This window comes from Dermacentor albipictus, chromosome 1, assembly GCF_038994185.2.
Source record: "Dermacentor albipictus isolate Rhodes 1998 colony chromosome 1, USDA_Dalb.pri_finalv2, whole genome shotgun sequence".
NCBI classification, from domain to species: Eukaryota; Metazoa; Arthropoda; class Arachnida; order Ixodida; family Ixodidae; genus Dermacentor; species Dermacentor albipictus.
This window is the reverse complement of record NC_091821.1, coordinates 487,848,346-487,863,138: the sequence shown is the minus strand read 5'-3', so window position 1 is coordinate 487,863,138 and position 14,793 is coordinate 487,848,346. Positions and strand designations below refer to the sequence as shown.

The 14,793-nt window shown below is 47.7% G+C and overlaps 1 protein-coding gene across 1 annotated transcript in view; it reads left to right on the top strand.

Moving 5' to 3' along the window:
• The window catches only part of LOC135912715 (glycerol kinase 5), a 200,486-nt gene that overhangs the window by 157,383 nt on the left and 28,310 nt on the right, over positions 1 to 14,793 (top strand). Inside the window, exons 12-14 of the mRNA XM_065445237.1 lie at positions 6,677 to 6,781; positions 9,753 to 9,803; positions 13,908 to 13,951. Of these exons, the coding sequence (XP_065301309.1) occupies positions 6,677 to 6,781; positions 9,753 to 9,803; positions 13,908 to 13,951 (200 nt within the window). The remainder of the gene's footprint in view (positions 1 to 6,676; positions 6,782 to 9,752; positions 9,804 to 13,907; positions 13,952 to 14,793) is intronic.

The following is a 14,793-nucleotide window of genomic DNA, read 5'->3' as shown; positions in this document are numbered from 1 at the left end:
GTAAATATATGGGACAGGGTGAGCTGCTTCAAGCCAATGGAGGAAACGTGAGATTTCTTCCTAATTCCGGGTATCTGAAGCCTCACTAGTGGTCTTGGCAATGTCCATGGAGGTGTCGCGGGGATGTCGGTTACCTGGAATCTTGCAGGTACAATGCTTGCGTGACATGCAATAGCTTTAGAAAAAGCACAGTCAAGGTTGATGCTTGGAAGCGTTGACAGTGGATGGCGTGAGTGTCTGGTTAGCAGGCGAAGATAGGTTCGCACAGGTTCACAAGACCTGTATATGTCGATAGGACAAGCCCGTGCTTCCGCAATTGTGCCCTTAGTTGACGTGCAGCGTGGCAAGCCAAGACATATCCGTAGTGCTTGAGCCTGAAGGCTCTCCAGCGTGCGTATACAAGATGACCCCGTGTTAGATAACACAGGCATGCTGTAGCGTATGTAGCCCACAAAAAGTGCCTGGTACACTTGGAGCAAACTTCGCTCAGAGGGGCCCCATCTCAGTCCTGATATTACACGAAGAACGTGTATGAAGTTGGTCAGTTTAGCCCTTAGCGCAGTAACATGTTTGGTCCAAGAAAGACTGCGGTCTATTATCACGCCAAGAAATCTTTGGTGGGTGACTAAAGGGAGCGCCGTTCCGTCGACAACGATTGGATAATTTGACATCGATTTGCGCGTAAATGCCATGACTGTACACTTAGTAGCTGAGAGTTGCAGGCCTCTACGGCGCAAGTACTTCGCCGGTATGGTAACGGCACGTTGAAGCCTTGCACGCACTTGTGGACGTGTGACCCCAGATGACCAAATACAGATATCATCCGCGTACGTACTGATACGCGCTGTTTCAGGTAGCTCGTCTGCAAGGCCCACCAGTATCATATTGAACAATACTGGGCTAAGGACACCACCCTGCGGAACACCCCTGCGAACTTCATGTCTATCAGTCTCGCCATCCGAAGTGGACATGAAAATGGTGCGGCCACTGAGGTAACTCTGCAGCCACGCATACATCCGGCCACCAACACCAATATCCTCAAGCGCCTGAAGAATCGAATGGTGGAAGACGTTGTCGTAGGCACTTTTGATGTCCAGAAATATTGCGCATACCAGACGACGGCGTCTCTTTTCCTGTTGAACAGAAGATACTAGGTCGATCACACCGTCAATGGATGATCGGCCTCTTCTGAATCCATTGATGAAATCAGGAAGTCCACCACTTTTCTCGAGTAGCCATTCCAGTCTGCTCAGTACCATTCGCTCCATCACTTTACCGACACAGCTTGCCAAGGCTATTGGTCGATAATGTGAGAGATCCTGCGGGCATTTCCCAGGTTTTAGCAAAGCCACAAGACGACTGCACTTCCAGTGATTAGGCACAGTTGCTGTGTCCCACGTAGAGTTGTAGAGCGCCAGGAGAATTTCTCGAGCTTCTACTCCAAGATGACAAATCGCGGAGTATGTAATTCCGTCTGGTCCTGGACAAGTTGATCGGCGGGAAGAAGATATCGCAGCGTCGAGCTCGTGCATGGTAAAAGGCGCGTCCAGACGGTGATCACTAGATGACGGGAAAGTCAGTCGTGAATGGGTTGGTATATCGTTCGAGGAGCTCACGAGTAATTTGCAAAAGTCATCGGCGACCTCAACCTCACGCCGGCCTTGCCTTATGGCCACAGCACTGAACGGGTGAAGCTGTTGTGGAGGCGAGCGAAGGCTTCGTACAATTTGCCAAATTCTAGATAGAGGTTTTCTCGGATCCAGAGAGCCACAGAATGATCTCCAGCGTTGTTTGTCAAGCTTGTCAAGGTGGCGCAGGACATGACGCTGAGCCCGGCGTGATGCAGTGACGTCTAATGGTGATTTGGTCCTTCTGTATTTTCGTTCTGCTCGACGCCGTATCGCGCGAAGTCGCTCGTACTGGTCATCAATAGATGATCTAGGTGAAGGTGCACTGAGGTGTTTTGTTGTGTCACGTAAAGTTGCCGCGATGACATCTTCAATATTGGATGGTGCTTGGATGGCTTGACATGCGGTGGTCACAGATTCTCGAAATGCTGGCCAATCGATAGAACGCACAGTGTGCGGAGCTGGGGGATGTAACCATTTCAACTGAACATATGTTGGTAGATAGTCACTTCCATGGGTGTCGAGATCAGTACACCATCGTGTAGCAGACAGCAGGCTTTTTGAAACGAACGCAATGTCAAGACAACTGCTGTAGTAAGAGCCTCGAAGGTATGTTGGCGAGCCATCATTGATCACCATCAAGCCTTGACTAAGCATGAAGTCAGCCAAGTCTCTACCGCGGGCGTTCGTTGAAGCAGAGCCCCACATGGGATGGTGGGCATTGAAGTCACCGATGACTATGTGGGGACCCGGACAAGCTCTCAGTATGGACAGCAGATATGAACAGTCTATGCTCGATGTTGGGGGTATATACCCGCCAATTACTGAGAATGTGCGCCGCTTGTACTTCAGCGTTATGCAAACGTACTCGTTGGAAGCGTGTGCAGGAATGTCTTTACGAAGGCACGTTAAATTCCGACGAACAAAAGTGAGCACTTTGCTTAAATTGTGATCATTCCTTGACCACAGAGGCACATATCCAGATACGCGTAGTAAAGATGTCATGTTTGGTTCACATATTACAGCCACGGGAAACTGGTATTTGAACATCCACTGCCGAAAGTCTGCGAGGCGGCCTCGTAGGCCTCTGGCATTCCACTGCATTATTGCAGATCTTCGTAATTGGTTTTCAAAAGAGAGCGCCATGATGCCTTATTGTAGAGCCGCGAGGAGCGGTTCCAAAGCATCTAGAACATGTAGCGCGGTCTTAGCAACCGGCGTCTGAAGTCCGCAGAGAAGTGAACGCATCGTAGTTATCAGCTGTTTCAGCATACTTTGTACATTTTCATTTTCTGTCTTATCGTTCTCAACCACCCTTGCAAACACATCACCCGGCGCATTTAAGCTTGTTTGTTTGGGTGGGAGCGACGGCCAGTCAATGTCAGAGTCGGTCGGCGGAAGCGTCGTTTTATGCAGCGCATGTGTTCCACGTGCTGCTGCCGAAGAAGGCACGTCGGGCCCGCATCTTGATCGCAGAAGCAAACTTGGCAAGCGAGGAGTTTGCCATGCGGTCGATGGTCCATCTGTATGAGAAGTACTCTTGTCTTGCTGTCGTCTGTGTCGCGATCGACGTCTGCGGCGGCGTATCGATGTAGCAGCCTGTCTGTGAGTGGAGTTGTCCCGCACCAGCTTTCGAAGCACTGACATTTCGTCCTTGATTTTCTGGCAGTCCTTTGATGTCGCTTCATGTGGACCGGCGCAGTTAGGACATTTTAGGGCAGTAGCATCGCAGCTATCATATTGATGGGCCCCTCCACACCGTTGGCATGTTACGCCGCCCTTGCAAGCTGCGCTTACGTGTCCTATTTTGAAACACTTCCGACACTGCACCAGTTTTGGCACGTAAGGGCGCACACGGTGTCTTACGTATCCTACTTTTACGTAGTCAGGTAATGCTTCAGAGTCAAAAACTATTTCAATACACCGGGATTGACCGAAGCGGTGAATCTGCACTATCGGTGCGGTGGAATTCAGAAGTCGCTGGAGGTCAGTGTCTGCGATTTCTTTGTCCACGTCAGAAATAACACCAGTCGAGGTTCCTTTTCCATACGCAAAGAAGGAGCGCACTGGGATGTTTCCTAGTAGTGTGGCAGCCTTTAGCGTATCCAGAATTGTCTTGTTGTTCACGTCCACCGAAAGGATGTTCCTCCGTGCGTTAATTCTGATCTCGCTGACTTGGCCTGGCGCTATTCGCTCAAAGTACTCTGTTAAACTCTGCCTGTTCAAGGTATTCAGATCGTCGGTAGCTGTGGTAGGGACGTAAGCAACAGTGAATGATTGCTTACCGCTGTCCTGCTTGGGCAACGATTCACTGTCTGTTGATGTCCTCCTGAGTTTTCTCTTCAAACGGCGACCCATGGCAAGTGTGAAATCGTTGTCCGAGTCCATTTCTTCAACCGTTGAGCTGTCGGAAGATTCAAGGGCGACAGTGGAAGGGCCAGTGCGGTCCCTTTTCTTCGATGCAGCCAGTGGTGGACGACCAGGGTCAAACACTTGGTTGGGATTCCTATCCCCCATCCTGGAGGATGACGTTGTGCCCTTTGCACAGTCTCTGATGTTGAAAAAAGGTCCGAGACACAGGAAAATGAAGAGACCAAGCGTTTAGTTTACAACATTTGTGTGCTGAAGGTGTAGTCACCGTCACCCATGCGTCGGCGCATTGATTTAAGAGTATCACTTATTCGTGATACGCTGGCAATAGAGTGGGCGTAAGTTTGCCGTGCGAGTTGGGATGGACGTGTTTAGATAGCGTGTGAGAAACTTGCTACTGCAAGGAAGCGGCACTACTCGCTTTGTCCCTGTCTAACGAGTGGTACTCATCCTTACTGGTGTTCTAAACTGGGGTTGATGGACGTTCTTTGAAGGTACATTAGTTGTACAGCCCTTGCGGATGAGTGAATTTTTTTATTCTCGAGGAAAGCTGTGCATCATGATGAGCCGGCAGCACATGTAGCCCAGTCTGTATGTAGCAGCAGTCCGTGAACTTGACCGCAAATGTTCATTCTGTTCCTTAAAGGGCAGTCACTATTTTTGCAGCCAACTATTGCGAACGTCTGCCCTCTACCGTTCCACAATTTGCACCATGAATGGAGCACAGGTCGTCATTTGCGAACACCCATTTGTATTTGGGACAGCTGATGGCACAATAGCAGGGCAGAATCGGTAATTTATTTATTTATTTATTTATTTATTTTGTGATACTGTCAATCCCATCAGGGATTTTTACAGGAGTGGGTTAGAAGGGTCTGTAGACATAGTAGTACAGGCATATACATAAGAATACAAAAGGGCACTTGGCAAGAGTAGAGTTTCATGGACCTATGTTAAGAGCAATAATATGGCAAAAACATAACGCACAAAGAGCTTTAATACTTTCGTGTTCGAGTTCTTACGCTGACGCAGCGTGCGGCGCACCGCCGGAAGAGCCATCTCGTTCCTGTAGAGCAAACGGATCTGAGAAAAGTCCATATAGATCGGTACAGAAGTGTTTCCTTTATTCTTTTTGTTTTATTTTCTAAATTCGCTGGATCAAAATGCGACCAGGAATCCTACCCACGACCCGCGGCTTCGCAGCAAAACGCCACAGCAGCCACCACGGAGAGCTGCGCATCCATTAAGCCTCCGTCTTAAGGGGTAGCATGAATAAGTCCGAGTATTATGATCCGCGCCATAGCGCCCCATAGTACTACAGATTACGCTCTAAACATGAACAGTCGTTGTGAAAAGATTACGGATCAGGGGATCGGAGAAATCGTTAACTTTTTCGAACTGCTCAGGAGCATATATCCAGTTAAATTGTACAAACTTGTTTGCATATTGCTACAGGACAGGCTGGAAACCCGAATGCCAGGCCGCGCACGCAGGCCGGGAAATACTGTTGCGGCCGCTTCCGCAGCATGAAGAGAAGCGTTGCGCGAGATTACACGTTGTACAGGGTGACATTAAAGACAAGCGTTCGCATCGCATTTGGTTTTATAGAACGTAATTATCTGCTTCGCGAAAGCATCGCTTCACATATATTGCTACGTGTGCGTTGGATGTGCATAATTTTTTCTTGATTCCTGGTTCGGTAATTCCTCGTTCGGTAATTTTTTGATGCCGACTTGCGTACGCGCTACTATTTGTGCCACTGGAGAAAATGTCTAAAAATAAAAAAAAATGCCCAGCACGGTTATAGCTGGTAAGGACCTGAACGTTGGTGTCGTTTCGGCTGAGTGACCGTCTCTATGGTAATTTCGATAACGGAAGCGGAACTCGAATATAAAGCTACCTCAGTTGCGCTCTGCAAGCCCTTCGAAGCGCTTTAATGCACACTCAAAGGCGCTTTAACCTTGCGGCTGCCGTGAATTGTACTATATATGGTTGCGAATGGACCGTGTTTTTGTTTTGGTTTTCCACAATTCCGGAATACTGCTTGAAGTGTTTTACAATGTGAGTGCAAGTATCGTATTGACCGTATTCACAAAAATCTCTTATGTTAGAACTGTTCGTCCCAAAAAATTCCAAGCAATCCTGCTCCTGGACGTTAGTCAAGGCCTATGAAGAAAAAGAGCACTTACGTAAAAAAAAAATGGTGTGTGAATTGGGCACGTTATCTTTTTTTTCGCCATAAAAATTAGGAATAGCCTGAGTATTCTTTGACCTGGCTCATAGTGTCGTCTCTTATCCTCGGACGTCATAGTTGTGCTTGTTTACGCGTAGAGGTGCCTCTCCTTTTTTTATATGTGATTCCGGCTGTAACTACCAAAAATAAGAAAATATGTTGTGTACTATTCCATGTTCGAGTTTGCCTTGTTGTCATGACCACTGTAATGTAACTCCATTTGCCGACTACCTCACCTGCTTTATCTCTCCTGAGTACATGCATTAGCAATACAGAGCTGTAGGCGTGACGTTGACTGCCAAGGTGTGTAACAGAAAGGCACCTCAGTGTCCGCTGTATAGCACAAGCTTATAGCACATACAGGAAGCTGCTTATGGAATACCCCGCAAAGCGTAAGACTGTGCTTCTCCCACGCACCCCGTGACTAAAGCCATTTTTTGCTCAGGCATCTACCCCGTCGTTGGTTGGAAGACCGGCAACGGGGTGACCTACCTTGCCGAAGGCGGCAGCTTCGACACTGGCACCGTCGTTGACTGGGCCCAGGAATTGGGTGAGCAGAAAAGGCGGAAAGATCGCAAGAGTAAAAAGGTTCCGGTTTCGCTGTGCCGTCATTCCACTGAGAGTAAAATCCTGCTTCCAGCTTCTAGTTCCAGATGGTAGGGCTTCCCGGCCCCCGAACTCCGTAAGCGGTGGTGTGTTGAGATTGCATGCAGCGCCTTACGGCGTGATGACTGTGCCGTCTCGACAGCTCCTCGTGTGTGCATCACGGGTGACCTCGCACGCTCGTTTATCAAAGTGGCATTTCTATACGTCATATGTCTTACAAACTTGTGATTTCGTCTTTAGGTGGGAGCACCATGCTGGCAGACGAGGTGTCACCAACGTCCTGTAGACCTGGTCACTTAGACCGTTTATTCGACGCTTCCGTAGCATGTACATGCGGCAAAACTTATGCCCGGCTTGTAGCCGATTCGTTTCTGAATGGGCCTATATAGACCTCCACGCTGACCTCGCGTTCTCACTGGAGCTAATGGCAGCAGGGCTACCAGGAGGAAAATCGTTGTTTATGCCTCGTTGCGCCATTTTTAGGGAACAAAGTAGTGAGGGAACGTGCCTGAAATCTGCTGCACGCTGAGAAGTTTTACGCTGACCGGAGGTTCGACCAGTGTACGCCATATGGAAGTTGAAATAAGTACAATCGGCTAGAAGGTGTTGCTGAACTATTCCACGCCAATTCATTATCGGGCTGGTGATTGCACCGAGCTAGGCCTGCATTAGATCTACCGGAAATATTCAAAATTTGCGTGATTTTTCTCAATGAAATTTGAACCTTCTAAGTAATACGCCAATGTCCACACGCAGCCATGCTGCAGGGAAGAACAGCAGAGAGGGCGGAATCAGTAGCTCTTCTGTCGGTTCTAAGTTTTTGCTGACCACTGATCTTCCGGGACCTGGTGGAATACAGGTCGTCGTTGGTTTTGAAGGGTTTGTAGCGCCAGCGACATCGGCAGGATTGCCCTGGGGAACAAGATGATGTCAGGCCACGCTACGAGCGGCGCGGGAGTTTAATTGGCTTGGAGTGGAAGCGATGTCCGGGTCACCAATTGTAGAGCGCATGAGAGAGAGTGGGACAACGAGACATTATTCCAGCACCGGAGATCAAACTCAACTGACCTTTTATTTCTTTGGTTCGCAGCCAATTAAGCTCCCGAGCCGCTCGTGGCATCGCCTGACCTCGTCCTCTTTCATATGGCGATCCCGTCGATGTCGCTGGTGCTACAGGTTATCCACGCAGTGTTACTGTGCAGAAGAGCACCTTCTAACTGCACAGTTCAATATTCCATCTCGCAAGCCTAGCAGGCCCAAGCCACTGTGTTATTGTATTATCCGTAGGGCTGGTATTCAGCAACACGTCACGGCTACACGAAAGTGGAGCCAATGCAAGGCGAAATGTGTGGACCGACGGGGTTCCTATTTCTGACTACGGCCGCGCTGGAACGCCAGCACTTTGACCTACATTGGCCCTGTGTTCCATGGGTAAACCAGAGTGTTATAAGAAGTCTAACTTTTCTATATATGGGCGTTTGAGACATATGCGCGAACAAAACTGCATTCCAATGTTTGTTAGCAAGATGCGATATTTAATCGACACAGCCTGCCGATCAATCATCGACTGATCATTTTCATCAGTGTGGTGCTGGCGTTGTTCTCATGCTGTACTTGAAAGACTCGGTGTGAACAGCGTGTACGAGCAGTGTCTTTAGCAGCGTAAAGACGTGGCACTCGTTGTCAACCACAAAAGTATTGCGGTCCGGGACTCAAGCTGCAGTTTTGGAATAACAAGCCCGCACAGCTTTGAAAGTTCTCGAGGAGTAGAACTGGCCCCGTACCTCTCACTACAGTGGACATAAATGCTCTGATGAACAGTGGGCTCTCTCTGCATTTTAGAGCGATGATTTGAACTTTTTCAAGACCGCCTTAAAGGTGCCACGCTGCCTAAAATTTTGGTTGTATGCGCTCGTGAACACCTAGTGGAGGACTCCGGATGGTGTTGCCTCTTGCGTGGCTACGTATCTTTTCAGTGATTTTGATTGAACCTGCGAGACGTTGGATAGAATGTGTCATAGCGCACTTTTGCACCAGGGTTGCGACACTGGCAAAGCGAGTCTTCGAATGTTGGCACCTGCGTGTCATCCACTATGGAAACAGATGAGAGCTTCAATAAGCCTCGCCTATCAGCCTTGTGGCCAGCAGTGGTCTCTCTTTTCATATTCTGAGCGGAGTCCCTGATCTGGCTATGTCACCTGCGCTACATATCGGGGCTGGCCGCCTGATACTTTGTAGATGCACACATGTTTGGCTTCTTTAGAACAGGAATAAGAAGTCTTTAGTCAAGGTGATCAAGCTTGTCATGACATCTGAATGAAAGGAATTTTGCGGGATTGTCTCCGAGAGCACGGAAAAAAATCAGCCATGTTGATAAAGGCTAGCTTATTGGTATTCAGTACGGTACTGTCCAGTGGTGTGCGCGAATTCTGCTGAGGAAATATCGAGGGAACACTAGTGTGCTTCAGTGCGTTTGGAAGTGAATTTACTTCGAAGCTGGCGCTATGTTGAGGATTTATAGTAACAACATACCTTGAGGATTGTTAGATATCATTACGCAGTTAGAACTGCTTTCAATGATTAATTTAATTGTATGTATTTTCTTTAAATGATGTAATGATTAGGGCACTGGCTGATTTAAGCTATTACGACGCAACTTCAGACTCCCTTAGCCAGGTTAAATGTGCTGAAAATAATGTAATGGTTAGAACACTGTTTGATTTAAGCTATAACGACACAACTTCAGAGTCCCGTAGCCAGGACTAATGTACTGAAGAGAGAGTGTTACTAGTCCACAAAATTTTTAATTTATTCTTTTTGTGAACATTTTAGTCAGCCTTGACATAAGCATGTGGCCGTCGTGCTTTCAACACATTCCACTCGCTGCGCTCACCAGTGCTGCATCTTATCTGCAGGCCTGATCAGGAACGCCGAGGAAAGTGCCGACGTCGCCGAATCTGTCGACAGTGAGTATCAGCAAGCGTTACCTGGTTGCATTTGTTTTGCACAAGACAGTGGTTTTTCAATATAACCCGTACTATAACCCTCCCGTACCAACTTCTTGGCGAGTCCTTGAACTCAGTGATAGCTTTTGCGGTATAGTTCTAGGAAAATGTGCTTTGTTAGATGCGGAGCCTGGTGCCGGTGGTATCTGAAGACAACATTTTGTGTCGATAGAATGCAATGCGTGTTTGGCAGAGCGGACAGTGTCTAAGAGTTTTGAACATGAAACCCGTTCTGCACCAAAGTATGCTAGCCATTTCTTGTCGCACTTTCTTCTTTCTTGTCTTCGTATCCACTCGCCAACTGATATGGCCAGTTTGTACAGGACAGGTACCGTTTGTTGTGTAGCGTGTGCAGTATACTGTAGTTTCTTCAGGACTTGTCTGGCGGCACTGGAGCGCCACGGTTCACGCTCAGCATAATGTTTCTCGGTGAAAACGCGTTCAACTTGATCGTGTGGTCCATACTTGCAAATGGTCGCTTTAAGGGAAGACTTGATTTCTCGCAAGCACCAAAGAATTATTCGCCTAAATCGATTCCCATGCAACTTGGTCGCGTGGTCCGTACTTGCAAATGGTCGCCTGAAGGGAAGACCACATTCCTCGCAAACACCAAAGAATTATTCGCCTAAATCGATTCCCATGTGGAGGAGGAAGTGGAGGAAGAACTTTTATATATAGAAAAAGAACAGGCTGTTGGGCGAGGTCCCTGTAGTGCAGCACTCTGTTAGGTCTACCCGCTGTCTTTGCCCTTTCTGTCATTCATAGCTGACCATTAGGACTAATCTGAGTTATTTTGTCATTCCCAGACCATATGATAGTAGTGAGTTAGCCGCAGTGTCTGCACAGGGGGGTGTAGATTGTGGGGTTGACGGCGCGTAGCCTCGAGGGGTATGGGAACGTGTTCGTTTGTAGTCGAAGGAAGATGACTTCCTGTTCTTTCGGCACTGTGTCGGCTCCTTGAGCATATGTGCGTCGAGATAGCATGTATCCTTTAGTGATGTCATTGAAAGTAATGAGAGGGTGCTGTACTCAGTCGTCATCCTCCAGGTGCCCGGTTGGCTAGATCTCGGGTGTATGTGTGGCTGCTTGATTACTGCGAATTCGTAACGAATGGGCAGGCGTCCATATTGATAACTTTCTGGGGAGGTTTCTTTCTGGGAAGGATTCTGGGCTACTATAAGTATCGCAATCTTCGAGATTCTTCCGGCCTTGTACGTACGGCGCGGCACTTGAGAGTCAGACGATTACAGTCTCAGCTTTTTGTTGGAGTGATGGCTAAAACGCAATTGCTGCTTTCCCCGCTTGGAGGGTGTATTAGAGTGTGGTTTCGTTATAAGGGGGTGGCGACAACTGCAGTTTTGGTGCGCGTGTCCGCGTAGTCTGCCGCGTCCATATACGCCGTAATGTTGGAGTCTCTATATTGTTTTTCGAGTGTTTGGGCTCTGGCCTGTCTTCCCCCTTCGTGGTGTTGAGGGTTCACGTTCAATGAACGTTCGTGAACGTTCGTGAACGTTCACGTTCGTAGTGTTTATCGCATGTCCATTGGGATGTCAGCCGTTGTGTCAATTGCCTGAGGGGGTGCCCAGCCTAGACAACCTCGTTAGTTCGGATTTCAGGGGATAAAAAAAAAATTGACCGGATTAACCAAATGTCAAATTATCGAGAGCATCAATAAATCAATAAATAAATGCTAACTATGCCAACACGCTTTTATTAACTGAATAGATGAGCCAATCCTGTCTCTATTTTGCACAAAAGCAGTGCGGAAGCTGCAGTTATCCTCTCGTGGCTGATTTGCGCTCACACCTGAGAAGGCCACGTGACTTCCTTCACAGTGCGACCGCGGTGTGCCTTCTCATCTGAAACACGCTTTTCACTATGGTGCGAAGGTCCCGATTATTTTTTCGCCGGTGAGCTGGCGGCCGTCCATCGCGGTGCAGCCGGTATTCCTCATCCTCAAAAGCTCGTCAAAACAAAAGTGCTGTTTCCTAATACCTCTGCGGACGAAACCATGGCCGCTGTCGGCGCGATCATGGACGGCGACTACGCAGTCATGAAGGCGCTTGGCGAACGCTGTGCTCTGCGCGGCAGCAAACGCAAGAATAAAGGCTTTAGAGGTGCAAATAGGCACGAAGCGTTCTATCGTTGCTATCAAATGTTATTCGCTCACGATTTCCACTGATGAATATGGCGATGCGGACTCAGCTGCTACTTTTTGGTGGATGCTAACACCTTCTTTGCTGTTTTACGTCGCACATTTGCAGCGCTCCGGCGCTCGCCTATCTGCAAGAGATGTGCGAATGAACTGATGTGTGGCCAAGTACGTCTGAATTAACGAGTGTTTCATTGCATTAAATAATACATGCGCCCTCCGAGACCAAAGGATGAGTCAGTATTCTCCGATTTTGCTAAATAATGGCGGGCAAATTAACGAGGTTTTCTTGTACGTGGTGACCAGTTGCAATATTGGATAGGCACGCTCTCTATGTAGTGAGGTGGGCTTCAGTCAATCCTGCTAATAACACAGTCCAAGTGTTAACATATGCGGAGTTGATGTAACCGTGGGTAGAGCTAGGACTTTTCTTCAGCCTTTTCGGATGATTGTGTTTCTCTTCTGCCTTTCTCCCAGCTGAATGGCATAGGGGGTGAGGTAGGTTATTCGAGAAATGATGAAGGCTTCTACCAGACATGGAATGTCTTGTTGTTTCATGCCGTGTTTCTGATTGTTAATTCTTCAGAGCATTCTTTTTATTTATAATGTCGTTGCATCTAGTTTTTGGATGAACTCGTTTTCTGCGCAGTTTTCTCGAAAGGTGATCGCTAGGATCTTGATGGTTGAGGTAGGTAAGTCACTGTGTCAGTCCAGGGAGAGTTGTATGTCCATTGCCGAGGCTTGTCGCCTCTTCTGTATAACTATTAGAGCACAATTTTTGTTTGTTTGGGGGGGGGGGCACAGGCTAGTTTGCACTGTTCTGCATAGGCGTGAACTATGTTGGTGGCCTCTTGGAGGTAGTCCTACAGTGTTCCTGCCCTCCCGTTGTGTGTACACATGTTTAGTGATCCGCGTAATTTTTTCGTCTTTCAATAAGGAGTGTGGAAAATGACCTTCGTCGCACTTTGTTGAAGACATAGTCGGAATGCGTTGCCACCAGCCAGTGTCCATTAGTGTTGTCTAGGCGGTGTTGGGGGGGGGGCACCAGTGCCGATGGAATTCCCACTTACATCGCCGCTGTTTTGTTAACGGTAAAATGCATGTATGCTCGGTTAAAGTTGTCCATCATCAAGGTGCACCGCTCAAATCTGAAGCGGTGGCAGCCTGGAATGGCGGGCCGAAGTTTGGCCATGACGCTTGTGAAACAAGTTCGTTTCGAGTACTGCGCTACTGGTGCCCTTGCAGTACTTCTGCTCGGACAGTATTTCTAGCCTATCTGAGGAAGCTAGAAGTTGTGGTGAAGAATGAGGAAGCACAGGATCAGTTTTCCCTGCAGAGATATTTGAATACTGTTCAAAGTTGCAATGTGCAGCATGCGTCTTGTATACAGTGCGCAAGTGTTGTTGAAAGGTTTGTGCACAACACAAAGCATACGCGAAAAAAAAGTATGCAAGTTTCTGAAAGTGCAGTGATCCTTTATATAATTGTCAAGTTAGCTTTCCTGCGAGGTGGTTTGTCCAAGTAGTGGCTGTATATTTATTGGGGCTAAGTGCTTACACACAGATAGTTTGCTTGTATTGTACATGGGAAATGTAGACGTGGCCCTCATGACAACCATGCACAAGCGACAGGCTCCAGCGTGTTCAGCTAGCAATTCGTCTTCATTTGAATGTTGACCCGTGTCGCCATTATTTGGATAAATCTGCAGTGTAGAGAAGCGCACTTGCAAATCCTGAAAAGTGTCTATTTTGTAACTTTTCATATATAGGGCAAGTGCAAGAGATATTTTGAACATGAAGGTACTGAAATCATAGCCCTTTGAATCCCACAGGTGTCACATTTTAAAGCTGCAACGTTGTGTAGCATGGCTGCAATTCTCCTATGGTAATTATGCGTCATGATGTCTTTTGCAGACTCGGCGGGGGTCTTCTTTATACCTGCGTTCAGTGGCCTCCAGGTTAGTGTTTCTTCAAATACAGTTTTTTTTTTGGTTGGGCAACTGTTTTCGAGCGTGTCTGTGCTGTCATGATACTTCTTACCCCTCTTGTAGGGTACAACAAATATGATACTTGTCCTGTACACTGTATATGCATCTCCTACAAGGTGGCATCAAGAAGTTTCGGAGAGTCGATCCGTTTTCAAGAAAGTAATTTATTCATGCACATTCAAACACTGTCACCTTCTAAATAGTTTCAGCATGCAACAATACATAGTTCCCAACCAATATCCCTGCCAATTTGCAAATTTGTCCTGGAATTGTTTCCAGACCTGGTCGAGCACTTTCAATGGTTCGCGTTTGATTTCTGCAACCATGTCGAAACGTCAAATTTTGAGCTGGGTTTTTTAATTTTTGGAAGAGAGTGATGTGAGCGGGAGCCATCTCTGGCAGTAAGGAGCGTGGGGAAGAGAAAACATGTTGTTCCCGGCGAGAAAATCGCTTGCGCGGGAGCTCTGGGACATGGTGCATTGTCGTCGTGCGGCGTTCAGATTCTTTCGCATCGCAGATCGGGCTGTTTTTGGCGAACGACCTCTTAAGGCACGCTAAAGCTCGGCCGTAAAACTAGCTCTTCATGGTCTCGCCATTTGGCATAAAATTCTGGTGCCCAATACTGTGAATGTTCCTTTGTCTTTTTTTGGTCCTCTTTTTTGCGCTTAAGTGCTTTGCCCTGCAGAAATTTTGCGCCATAGACTGTGAATGGCAAAAAGACGATGAGCACGCACATTGTGAACGGAGGGCTTACCTAATCATTTTTGGGTCGCGGAAGCGTTGGACTTCTCCTCTGCAAAGACTGTTGCTCC